This window comes from Mesoplodon densirostris, chromosome 16 (genome assembly GCF_025265405.1).
Source record: "Mesoplodon densirostris isolate mMesDen1 chromosome 16, mMesDen1 primary haplotype, whole genome shotgun sequence".
Classification (NCBI taxonomy): domain Eukaryota; kingdom Metazoa; phylum Chordata; class Mammalia; order Artiodactyla; family Ziphiidae; genus Mesoplodon; species Mesoplodon densirostris.
The window spans coordinates 29,717,760-29,730,375 of NC_082676.1; the positions used below are offsets into that span (position 1 = coordinate 29,717,760).

General features: G+C 54.2%; 2 protein-coding genes across 2 annotated transcripts; both read left to right on the forward strand.

The window, feature by feature from the left end:
* The first annotated feature begins 18 nt into the window (after positions 1-18).
* Positions 19-8,218, forward strand: TMEM239 (transmembrane protein 239). Its single transcript, XM_060079188.1, has 6 exons — positions 19-150; positions 712-923; positions 1,357-1,506; positions 5,807-5,832; positions 7,570-7,606; positions 7,690-8,218. Exons 1-6 carry the CDS (start codon positions 19-21, stop codon positions 8,216-8,218), a joined length of 1,086 nt encoding a protein of 361 aa, XP_059935171.1.
* Positions 6,198-7,000, forward strand: C16H20orf141 (chromosome 16 C20orf141 homolog). The gene is given in 5 exon segments (XM_060077721.1): positions 6,198-6,260; positions 6,423-6,501; positions 6,504-6,685; positions 6,768-6,888; positions 6,891-7,000. Coding segments are annotated over 5 exon segments (555 nt in total).
* Positions 8,219-12,616: the final 4,398 nt, after the last annotated feature.

Here is a 12,616-nt window from a genome sequence, read left to right on the forward strand (position 1 = left end):
ACACGCGCTGGGCCCGCGATGGCCGGTGGGTTCGCCTCTTCCTGCTGGGGCTCGGGAGCCCCCCGCCCCTTCCTGCCGCCGCCGCACGCCCCCTGCGGCCTTCGACACGCCCACAGCCCGCTAGTTGGCCTCGGACCCAGGAGCCGAGGGGTGGGCAGCTGAGGGGAGAGGAAGGAAGGGGCGGGGAGGGGCCAGGGCTGCAGCCCAGGGTCTCCGCACCCGCCGACCCTCCCCCTCCCTCTCTGCCCCGCGCCCCAACCCCCCGCACCTAACTCACCCGCCTCTCTCGGCAAAGACCCTGCACCCTGGATTCCACGCGATCCTGTGCGCCCGTCCCACAGTGGGCACTTACTGTGTACCATGCCCCGTGCCAGGCGCTTTACCCGTGGCCTCTCAGACAAATCTCATCTTACAAACTGGTAAACTGAGGCTCAGGGCGGCTAATTGACTTAGCCTAGGTAGTGAAGCCGAGAACTCTGGGGAGGAAACTACAACCCGAGAGGGAAATCTATCCAGTCAGAATCCCCTGCCAGGACGGGTGGGACGGAAAGAAGGGTGAGAGGAAACTGAGGCGGCGGCTGGGGTACGGGGTGGGGGAGGGCTGGCTCTCCAGGAATCCTTCTGAAGGACACCCAAGGGGCCCAGCTAGAGGCGGTGCTTCCCACCCCACCACCACGGCGCCCCGCCTCTCCTCTCTCTTCCTTTCCCCAGCCTCCCGTCCTTCGCTCACCCGGCTGCCACGTTCCGGAGTTACATAATCCGAGGAGAGGCATCCGAGCCGGGGTGGAGGGCGAGGCTGATGCATGTCCTGCCCTCCCCCGCCTCACTCTCCTCTGGGAGCCGGCAGCCCTGGGTCTGTGTCTTCGGGACCACCACCGACCCCGGGATTCCAGAGCGCAGGACCCTCCCCATCCCCCTCCGAGGTCCCCTTTGGCTCCCCCACGCCAGGGTCGCCTCCCCAGAAGGAAGGCATTCGTTCACTGTGCGCCTCTGGCCGGTGCTTTGCCCTTGCAAGGATCCCGCCAGGGAGACACTGCCATCCCCAAGTAAGAAGAGATGCCCAGAGGTGGCTGGGAATCCTCCGGAGTGCGCGGGACCCCTGAGCAAATGTTTTTTGCAAGGTCACTACCCATGTGAACAATTTGAATTACCCTAAATCAGCGTGTCAGCACCAATCTCGTCGGATCTCTCAAAAGGAGATCCTGGAACTGAGACCCACCCCCAGTAAGAACCATCTCATAGACTCGAGTCCCGGAGCTCCTCAAGGCATTTGGTCCACCCCATGCGCTCTGGGTAGAGAACCCCCGAAAGGGAGTAACTGGGACAGGGCCCCCGCAGGTCCTGCTCCCGCCTTAGAGCGCCCCGCCTGGACACCACTGCCGGGTCCCAGTCACCAGAGGAGGATCTAGAAAAATTCAAGGAAGGCGTGCCGAAGCGCAGGGTCCCCGAAGCGCCGGGCCGAGTCAGCGGCAGAAAGACGGTACTGCGGCCCCAGGCTTCGCAGAGGTGGGAGGCAGGGAGAGGCTCTGTGGAGCTAGAAGCGGGTCTGTACAAGTCCTGAGGACTGCTCCATCTCCCGCCAAAACCCAGTCTGCCCACTTCCCTGGCCCCACCCTCATCCATCCAAGTTTCACAGAGTGGTGTGAGAGGGTCAGGGCAGAACCTGGCTAGGACAGGTCAGCCTCCTGAGGCTCCCACCTCCTCCAAGCCCTTCCCTACACCGCAGCCAAATTGTCCTAGTGGGTTCACCTTCCAGGCTATTCCTGAAAATGTTCTTCCCCACCCACACCTTTCCCACCTCATCTCCCTGTGTTCTCCTCCTGGCTCATATCTCTCCAGCCACACAGGCATTCTAGCTGTTCCTCCAATGCACCAGCCTCATCCAGCCTCAGGGCCTTTGCACTGATTCATCAAATTTGCATCCTATCACTCAGCTGGCCTTTCAATGTTACTTACTTCCCTGACCATTCTGACAAAAGTAAACTCCAGCCTCCACACGTACTATATCCTCTCACTCTTGTTGTGTTATTGATTCAAGGTACTCAACCCTCTCTGAATATATCTTGTGTTATTTATCATGTGTTCTTTGTCTGGGTTCCCACTCCCACCCAGCAGAAGGTAAGCAACCCCACAAAAGCCTTTTGCACCCAAATGTTCACAGCTGTACCTCAGGGCCTAGAACAGTGCTTGGTCTCTAGTCAGTGCTCAAAAAGTATGTGTATAATATGTTCAAGGTTAGAGGGGACCCAGCAGGGCTGGAGGGAAGCTGGCCTCCTCAACAGTGCCAGGTTTTACAGGAGAGGAGTTGGCCAGCAATGAACTGGGAGACCTGCCCCCAAAGAGACTGGTGGGATGGGGCATGCTGGCCATCTCCCACCAATCTCCCACCTTCTCACGCCCCTTCTAACTTGCTCATCCCTTCTGTTCTCCCTGCTCAGCTGCTGCCTTTAACCCTTGCTATTTGGTTGCCTAGAGCTGCAAAGGCATCAAGTCCGGAAGCAGGGTCTAGAGGTGGCGGCTTCCAGGGTGCAGGTACTTGCACAGCCAGATCTCTAGCCCTGGGAGCCAGGTGGAGGCTTTTTCGTGGCCTCCCGAGAGCAAGGATATGTTGCAAATCAGAAATGAGCAAGACTGAGCTGGACTGGGTGGAGATACCTGCCCCAAAGGGATTTTGGCTTAAGGGATGGTCTGGGACCCTCCTGGCTGCTCCCCAGTGTGGTCAGGTGGCTGGAGGCAGAGACGATAGATGACTTTGGTGCCACACAGGCTTAATGTCACATCCCACTTCTGCTGTTCATTTTGTTTGCGTATCCTTGGACGGTAATTTTACCTCTCCGAGCCTCAGTTTTCTCACCTGTAAAATGGGAACAATAATATCTTCCTCTTTGGGTTGCTGTGAAGTGAGATAATATGTGGTTCCTGGAGGCCACTACCAGATGAATTAAAAGTAGGGAAATAGCTTAACACAGTCCTCTTGCTCCCACATACTTAGATGGAATAAAACATTATCAAGAGAAGAGAGGAGGCTATGTGTCTGGCTGTAAATTGAGAAGTAGGCAAATCTGCTGCCTCTCTGTGCCTCCTAATCTCCTGTCCCTGGTACTCACTCCCCACTAAGTGCTCTCCCTATGATGCAGGTGAGCTTTGATGGGGACTCCTGTGGCACCTAGAGGCATCTCCCCACGTGCCCGTCTCCCCTCACCACTACCTCCCCCAGCTATCTCTCTTTTGTACATCAATGTCTTCTAGAGCCTTACTCCTCAAAGTGTGGCCGAGGACCAACAGCATCAGCATCCCCTGGGAGCTTGTTAGAAATGCAGAATCCCTGCCGAGACCTACTATATCAGAATCTGCATTTTAAAAAGGTCCCCAGAGGATTCAACCCCAGGAGATTCAGGTGGGCTGAGAAGCACTAGATGGAGGTTTAGAGCAACTCCATCTAAAATGCATGAGACTCACAGCTTTCTGAGTTTGACGGTGTTTGATGCTGTTACTGGAAATTTTATCTCAAGCCGTAAGAGGTCATCCACGTAACATTAGGAAATTGGTATTTCATTAATCCTGGGAGGGTATATTCCTGATCTCCACCAAAGGACCCTATATTGATTTGCTTGTTTTAAACGAAATCATTTTAATCGAAATACTACAGAATATAATTTTTAAGACCTTTTAAAAATATTTATTTGTTTGTTTGTTTGTTTGTTTTGGCTGCACCAGGTCTTAGTTGAGGCACGCAGGATCTTCAGTTGCGGCATGCAAACTTCTTAGTTGCAGCATGCGGAGTCTTAGTTGTGGCATGCATGCAGGATCTAGTTCCCCAACCAGGGATCGAACCTGGGCCCCCTGCATTGGGAGTGTGGAGTCTTATTCACTGGACCACCAGGGAAGTCCATGCAGAATATAATTTTAAAGGTAAATCACATATAGGTCTGTAACAGAAGATTCTTTTCTATGCTTCTCTATTCTCAAGTCAACCACTTTTAGTTCTGTTTGTTATCCCTTCTTGTATTTACCTTTATGCTTCTATTGCTATTTCTTGGATTTTTATGTTTAGATGTTATCTGTGGATTTCCTGCTATGGAATTAAGGATTTAGCTTTCCTACCACCCCTCCCCCCAACATACACCAAAATACACATACACGTTTCCTCCTGCCATCCTCCCAAAAGAACTAAATCACTGGAGTCAATATTCAGTGCTCATATTATGACCATGTAAAGATTATTGTTCAACTTTTTTTGTTCCCTGGAGTTAGCAATTATTTTGTTTTATCATTTGCTTGGTCTTCAAGGCACTAGTTGCTAATTCAATCCCAAAGGTTCCAACAGAACTAAACATTTTGCATATGTCTAAAAACAGCAGATAGGGACTTCCCTGGTGGCGCAGTGGTTAAGAATCCACCTGCCAATGCAGGGGACGCGGGTTCGAGCCCTGGTCTAGGAGGATCCCACATGCTGCAGAGTAGCTGAGCCCGCGTGCCACAACTACTGAAGCCCGCGTGCCTAGAGCCCGTGCTCTGCAACAGGAGAAGCCACTGCAATGAGAAGCCCTCATACAGCAACAAAGACCCAATGTAGCCAAAAATAAATAAATTAAAAAAAAAACAAACGGGGCTTCCCTGGTGGCACAGTGGTTGAGAGTCCGCCTGCCGATGCAGGGGACACGGGTTCGTGCCCCGGTCAGGGAAGATCCCACATGCCGCGGAGCGGCTGGGCCCGTGAGCCATGGCCGCTGAGCCTGCGCGTCCAGAGCCTGTGCTCCGCAATGGGAGAGGCCACAACAATGAGAGGCCTGCGTACCGCAAAAACAAACAAACAAACAAACAAACAAAAACAGCAGATAATCAGTTTCATTTTCTTCTGGAGACATCCCTCCTGGAGCATCTATCTTTTGATTCCAGGCTGGGTTGCTTGCTTTCTTTACCTGGAAACATAGCTGACGTCCCAGGTCTTTCTCATCACCACTCTCCTGTGTTTAGCCTCACTTCTTTCTTAGTTTAGTTCCTTATTTTTCTGAAGCACATGCTCCAGTAGCTTCCTAAGAAAGAGTGTATGCAAGGTCAAGTTTTTGAAACCTTGTTTGGCTTAAAATGTCTTTATTCTATCCTCATACTTGATAATCGTTTAGACAGATATGTTACTAGGTTGTAAATCATTTTCTCTCAGAATTTTGTGGGCATTGCTTTATTGCTCTGGGAAGACTCAGAAAAAGGCAATCAATGAATGGTCCCAAGGGCTGGTGGCATTGGCTCTATGGCTGTCGAGCTCATCACCACCAAAGATGTCAAGGTCACCAGGCTTGAATCTTTGAACAGAATCCCCTGGAGGCAGATATGCAGCCGGACCCTTGCTCTGTCTCCTCCTCTCCTAGGGCCTGTATGGTCACTGTCCCCCTACCCCTTCCTCCATCAGTTTTCCTTCGAAGTATGATATGTGAACAAGGATTAAGTTCTCTCAGTTATGACCCATTTCCACTCTTGCCTCTCAAGTCACTAAACTGAACCTCTGTAGCCATTTACAGATTATTAGTGGAGATAGGTTTCTTTTCCAGGTGACCAATCCCTTCATACATGTTCATTTTCCTTAATTTCATTCTTGGAGGGTAACCTTAACCTCCAATTTTGGGGTTACTATTTGTAGCCCTCTTACAGTCACATTCTCTGTGCCATTTCTGGAATGCCAGTATCCAGAACACCTCCCACAAACAACAATGCTTGAAACAGCTAAACAGCCCCTTCCTGCCCCACCCCCATTTAGTAGGTCATGTGGGAGCCCTGCCCCAGAAAGCCTCTGGTTGCTTCCTGGCAGAGTCTATCTCTGCATTCCAGGACTGCAGTTCTGAAAAATCCCCCACAAGAGCCCACAGGCCTCACCCGACTTTCAGGGGAGAGAGCTGGGGACAGACAGATTGAGTGACTTGCCCCTGGACACCCAGCCCCGGGAACCCGTGAGACAAAGCAGCCCTTCCTCCCATGGTAAGCTGCCCAGGTGGTGATGGGGTTATAATGCCTTCCTGGCAACTCAAATCCCCACCGGAGGGCCCTAGGGCGGAGAATTAGCAAAGACAAGAGGATTAGTCTTAGCTCTCAAAAGTCAGACCTCCCTTTGGCTAAACTGCCTAAGCCACCCGCTACTTATGAGGCCAGAGCCACCATTAGCCTGCTCCTTACCCCAGGTCCCCACCTGGCAGTAGGTCACAATGCTCCAGCCGCCCAACCCACCAGAATGGCTGACTGAAGTGGGAGGGGGTGAGGAGGGTTTGGTGGGTGGGTGCGTGGGGAGGGGGAGATTTCTCAGGAGCCCAGCTCCCCACTGCCTGAGCTCACCCTTGAGTGTCTGCCAGGGCCCCACCCCCTCCCATGGTCCTCCCCCCCATACTCCTTCCCAGCCCTGGTCCTTCCTGTAACCTCCACCTCCCTCCAAGACCCGCCTCTGCTTACCCAGGCCCGAAGCCCTTGCTTATCCTGTCCCAGTCCCTTCCAGGGGCGTGGGTGCTGGGGAGGGATCGGTAGCCCAGTGGGCCCATGTGTGTCCCCCTGGGGCCCTAGCCAGGCCCAGGTCCTGGACAGTGTCCTAGGGCTAGGGGCACTGGGGCTGACAATTCGGGCAGTCTTTTCCACAGCTGGCCCAGCCTCTCCGCTGCCGCTACTGGTCAGCTTCCTGGCCTTCGACCTGCTCCACCGGTAAGCAGACAGCAGCCTGGCAGGTTGGACAGGTGAGCAAGGGGTCAACCTCCCAAAGCCCAGCTGCCACCCTTTCTCTCCACAAGCCTGCAGGTCCCAGCTGGCCACAGCACACACATCTCACAGGGGGCCAGAGTCAGGGGGCCGGCAAGGGTCCAGGGCAGCAGGAGGCTCCACTCCTGCCCACGGTGGCAGTCACAGGACGACTCGCCTCCAGGAGGCTCTGCTGCTGCTGCTCGTGGGCCTGGGGCTACTCCTGGGAGCCGGCATGCCCTTGGCCCTGCTTGCCCTGGCTTTCTGCCTCTATCCTTGGGCCTGAATGCCCTTCGGAAATACACTGACCATGCTGCTTCCTCAGGCCTCCTTTCCTCCACCCTGGTCTGGGAAGGTGGGAGGATACTCCTTTATCCCCCAACCTGCACCTACCTTGGGGGACCTCTGAGGTCTCCCCACAATGTGGACAGTAGATACCTAGGTCTGAGTCCGAGGGCATCAGTAATAAGTGAGATAAGGGACAGGGAGCCCAGTGCAGGGAATGGGAGCCACCTCAGAACCTCTAGGTTAGGGGTCGCTATTCTGGCCTCCACTGTGATTCTAGAGAAGGAGGGTCCAGAGAGAAAGAACTACAAGAGAGTGGAGTGTGACTGGATATCGGCCAGCAGGGAAGGGAGGGATCCAGAGAGGTCTTTCCACAAGAAAACATGAGAAGCTACATCTGTGGGCTCACCAGGCTCCCCTGCCAGCCCGGAGGGTCCATGAAAGAGGCTCAGGTAAGCCTCACATCCTGCAGTGTTTCCTCTCTTGGCTGGACGCCCCCCACACAGCCCAGGTCACAATGGGGCTCCTTTGGGACGGGTGGGGGCAGTGAGAGTGGGGGCTCAACTCTGGCTGGGCGCTGCAGGAAGCAACATGACCTAGGTGGCTCTGCCCAGAGGTAAGACCCATGCCCCAGCTCAAAGCCCCACCACACCCATGCTGGTACCCTCCTGACCCCTGCGCTCTCACCCACCCTGAGGTGCCAGGCATCTCCAGGGCTGCTCCTGCAGCTGGCGTGGCCCTCTCCCCAGGTGCACCAGCGGTGATGCAGCAGCCGCGAGCGGAGACACATGCCATCGGGGCTGGCGAGGGGCCACAGCGTGCGGTGCCCTGGTCGGCCTGGGTCACGCGGGAGGGCTGGGTGCGCTGGTGCGTGTGCCATGTGCCCCTGAGCTGGACCCAGTGGTGGACCACATCAGGCTGGCGACAACCGCTGCAGCATGTGCTGTGGGGTCTAGAGGGGATCCTCTACCTGCTGCTGGTGCTGATGCTGTGCCACACGCTCTTCACCACTGGCTCCCACCTGCTGAGCTCCTCGTGGCCCGTGGCAGCTGCAGCGTGGCTCCATCTGCTGCCGGCTGTCCTGCTGCTGGTGCTCAGTGCCCTCCCTACCCTGCTTTTCATGGCCTCCTTCCTGCTGCTTTTCTCCACACTGCTGAGCCTCGTGGGCCTCCTCACCTCCATGTCTCACCCAAGCCATGCTCAGGACTTGGACCAATAGAAGGGCAACCCCATCCTGCTGCTTGTGTCTGTTGAGCCCTGGCCTAGGGCCTGAAGCCCAGGGGAGAGGGAGGGCAGTTGGGACCAGGGCCTTCCTGCCTCAGCAGGCCCCAGACCTTCAGTCCCTAGTTGGGACTGGTCAGGGCATGCATGATGTTGTTGGAACTGGCAGGGTAGACTGGCCTGACCTCTGGGCACCTCCCTCAAGCTGATGCTGCAGGTACTTGGGGTGGGGGGGCAGGGACTTTGAGAAGAGACGTTAGGGCAGAAGGCTTAGCCAGGGGCAGAGCTTGACCAAGCCATCAAGAGCTCCCACATGCATGTGGTGACACCACTGGGCCCCCCTTAGCAGCTGGCAGCATCTTTTTCTTGCAGCTGCTCAACTGCCTCAGCTTCAGACTCATAGAGAACTACTTGGGTACCTCTGTATTTGCCATTCCCCCCACCAACCTCCTCTTTCCACTTCCCCAGGCTCTAGAAAGCACCCACTGACAGAAACTTAGCTGGGAGAGGGCTAGCCAGAAGCCTCATGGGACCTCAGCCAACTCACCTTCTGGACCTGTCTGCCCAAGCATTCCCCACTCCCTAGACTTCCTACCTCCTGCCTCAGTCCACATCCCCACCTCTGGGAAATGGGCCAACCAGTGTAGTGAGGTTCCCAGAGAGCACTTACTCTTTAAGACTCCTGAGGTTTGCTACGGAAAAACAAACAAGAAGTCCCATTTCACCCACCTATGCAATGGGTGGCCTTGGCCAATTAGTTTTTTTGAGCCTTGGTATTAAGTGGGTCCTGTCATGGAGCTGTTGTGAGTCAAAAGCAATAATATCTATGTGTGAAGTACTTTGAAAAGACCAGAAAACTGTACGATACTGTATTGAACTCTAAAGAGCAGAAAGCTTCTCTAGGCCTTCAGAGTAATGTTCTGTCATGGATACAACTGGGGCCCTACCATGGTAAACAGAGGATGGACGAATGGAAACAAAATGTAAAAGGTTGTATGCCATGAAATCTCAAAATATGCAGGTGTTGAACTCTTCTGATTGTGAAATGCTTGGGGCTGGGGCTTGGTGCCAGAAGATGTCTTGCACAGCTATGTGAGTGGGGAAAGCATGGCCCACGGGTTTCTAAAACCAACCCAACAAGCTGCTTACAGCACCAGGAGGGCCTTGGAAGGTGGCATCCCTTGATGCCCAGGATGCTGGCTGTTCACACATCAGCTAACCCTCCAAATAAAACAGTGAGTGATCAGTTACTACAGACAAGACATTTGTTAGAGAAGACCCACCACCTGACCCCCACCCCACTCCAGACCTCCACCTAACCCCTGACCCTCCCCAATCTAGTCTTGACCCCAGTATATACATAACCCTAAAATCCCTGCTCCTAAATCCCTCAACCAAAAGGCCCCTCTCCTGCCAGCTAAATACTCAAGCCCTGGGGACCAGCCCCTAGAACCCAGGTTCATTTTTTGCTAAAACCCACTCGCTGCGGAGTTTCATAACTCGGCATGCCACTGGTCAACATCAGCACCTGAAACCCCAGACACAGTCCTCCTTTTTTCCTTTCAGTTCTCCCTGAAATATGACCTGGTAGCAAGGGCAAGGCAGGACATGGAGGCGGCATAGCTTCATGGTTAGCACGGGCTCTGGTGTATTAGCTGAAGCTGGGTTTGAATCCCAGCATTGTCACTTTCTAGCTCCATGGCTTTGGTAAAAATTGCTAAGCCTTCTTGAACTTCATTTTCCTCTTGGTTAAAACAAAGGCAAGAACACCTGTCTTGGGGCCCCTGTGGGGCACTTGGTATGTGAGGCAAAGTTTCTGGACTGACTCCTCACACCACAAACTGTAGCTATGCTGTTACCATCCCATTTTAGAGATGAGAAGTCAGGCACAGGATAGCTACTTGCCAATGGCAAGGCCAGGTTGTTTGAGTCCTAGTCCAGCCTAACAGGCTACTAAAGGGAAAGCAATGGAGGAAATATAACCTAACTGAAGACCCCAGGGCTTCTCAATGCCTGTTCTTTAAGCTCCTGTCAGAGATGAAGCCAGGACGCCAATCTTGGGCCCATGATTGACTTGGCCGTGCATTGCTAGCCAGGGACATCACTCCGGAGCCTTGGGGCCACTCTGATTGAGAGAGGAGGTTTTGGCCCAGACCAGTCACACTGGGGGGCAGGATTTTGGCAGGAGCAAGGAGAAGGCCTTTTCCCCTTCCCCACATAAATATATATCTTCTACCCTCCTGCGTTGCTGGTGTGGGGTAGGGTGGCACAGCCAGACTGGAGAGCAGATAGGCAATACTTACCAAATTAGATCAACACATACCCTGTGACCCAGCAACCCAAAATGAATTCTCACAGAGGCTCATAATGGTCTTGCTCCTCAAAGTGTGGTCCCAGGGCTAGCAGTATAGGCATCACCTGTAAACTGGCTACAAATGTAGAGTCTCAGGCCTCGCCCCAGGTGTGATGAATCAGAACCTGCATTTTAACAAGACTCCCAAGGGATACCTTTGCACACTGTGAGAAGTGCTGCAGGTGAGGGGATATGTTGAGGGGATACGTCTGAGAATGATGATTGCACTCACTGGTGGTGGCAGGAGATGGAAAATGTGAAACATGGTGGATGAGCACTGTGGAGAGGAGGCAGCAGTTGGAAAGGGTGGAAGCTATACGGATTGATCTTGAAATCCTAGCGTTGAGCGAAAAGAAGCTGAACGAGAAACAATGCAATTTTTTCCACACAAACTTAAAATGCATGCCAACAAAACCAGACACTTTCTTCTTCTTCTTCTTCTTTTCTGATAAGAACAAAAAATAGAATGGAATGGCTAACTCTAGAGCCAGCCAAATGGGATGGAGTACACAGATAAAAGGAAATAAAGTGAGGGACCTTGCAGAGAGGAAAGAAAAACATAACTCCTGAAATTACTTTAAATGTAGACAAAGTCATCCATTTAGACTTAAAACGCTTAATAATGCAAACCTGGGGAGAATGAACATGCTGGAATGAAGTTCTAAGCCCTTGCGTTTGGGCCAAGAAGGGAAAGCTGTCCCACTGGCCTCAGTGACCTGGGAGGTTGGGTGAGTTTTCTTTGCCGGCCCTACCCCATCCAACACCGCAGCGGGCTCAGATGGGGTGGGGTTCCAGTAACACTTGTGGCCTGGCCAGAAAAATAATCAGATCAGGGGGAGCATAAAGAACCGGAGTGGAGGAGGTGTCAGCCGCGAGGGGCCTTGCATGTGAGAAAGCAGAGAGAGGATCCACAGCGGCATACACGCACCCTGGGGGGCGCCTAGGAGCAGGAGTGCCCGGTAGGACTTTCCTCTTTCCCAAGGACCGGGGAGCAATGAGTAGGAGCGGCCAGGATGCGAGAGGGTCAGAGAGGGCAGTGTCAAGGGGGATCATAAGGCTGGGGGCTCCACTTGAGCTAGAGTTGTCAGTGGCCACCCTAGAGGGAAGAAGAGGGGTCCCTGGAAGCAGGCGGTGCGGCGCCCAGGGAACCGCTCAGGACCAGCTACGGGGAGCCGGGAGGGGGCGCTCTCACCCGGACGCTTCTGTGCCGGGGAAAGGGGGCGGCTCCGCCCTCGCTAGCGGGTGAGGGGAGCAGCTCTACTCGCCGAGAGTCCGTGGCCACAGAGGAGGAGGGGGCCGACTGGGTCCTTTGGGGAGGAGGAGGAGGAGAAGACCTGCGCTGCGAGGGGAGGTTGCCCCAGGAGCGACCTCTAGGCTCAGGTGCGCGGGAGAGGGGTCAGGGCGACGGCTGGAGAGCGCCGAGCTCGCGCGTTGACCGTGGAGGCACAGTTGGGTGGGCATGGGCCAGACGTTGGGAAGGAAATGGGCACCCACACAGGGAAAGTGCTAGCCACCCCCGTAAATCAACACCTCCCCCCACCTCCACCCCACCCCCGGAATCGCAGCCCCTTGACTCGGTGCATGGCTTGCTCCCCTGGCGGAGACCTCCAGCTCTGGCTACGAAGAGTCGGGCTTGGCTGGGTGTGGGAAGGAAACGAGGAGGGGGAGAGGTATCTCCCGGGTCGGGCCGGCAGTGGCGGAGAAGGTAGATCCTGGGGCCAGGAAGGAGCATCTCCGGCCCACTGGCGGCTTCATTGACTCCTCAAAATCTCCTTAACCCAAAACTCTAGCCTGAGTTCCCCAGCCTGAAACCCAGAGACATCGAGGCCAGAGCTCATGAGAATCCCGGAGAAGGAAGGGCCCAATCTAGATGGCTTCACTGTCTCCGACTGCTGTCCCAACCCTAGTCTATTATTCCATTCTTCCGGGGGTAAAGACCTGTCTTTTGTGAGGTTCTATCAGGATCTGGATGCAACCAACTTTGGACAAGTTATTTTCTGCTGAGCAAACATTTCTATTACCTTTCAAATATTTTCCATCTTC

Coding starts and splice junctions, on each gene's coding strand:
- TMEM239 (XM_060079188.1), top strand. CDS start 19: ATGGCCGGTGGGTTCGCCTCTTCCTGCTGGGGCTCGGGAGCCCCCCGC. Junction 924..1,356: donor CCTCCCCATCCCCCTCCGAG/GTCCCCTTTGGC, acceptor CTCCCGCCTTAG/AGCGCCCCGCCTGGACACCA. Junction 7,607..7,689: donor CAACATGACCTAGGTGGCTC/TGCCCAGAGGTA, acceptor CGCTCTCACCCA/CCCTGAGGTGCCAGGCATCT.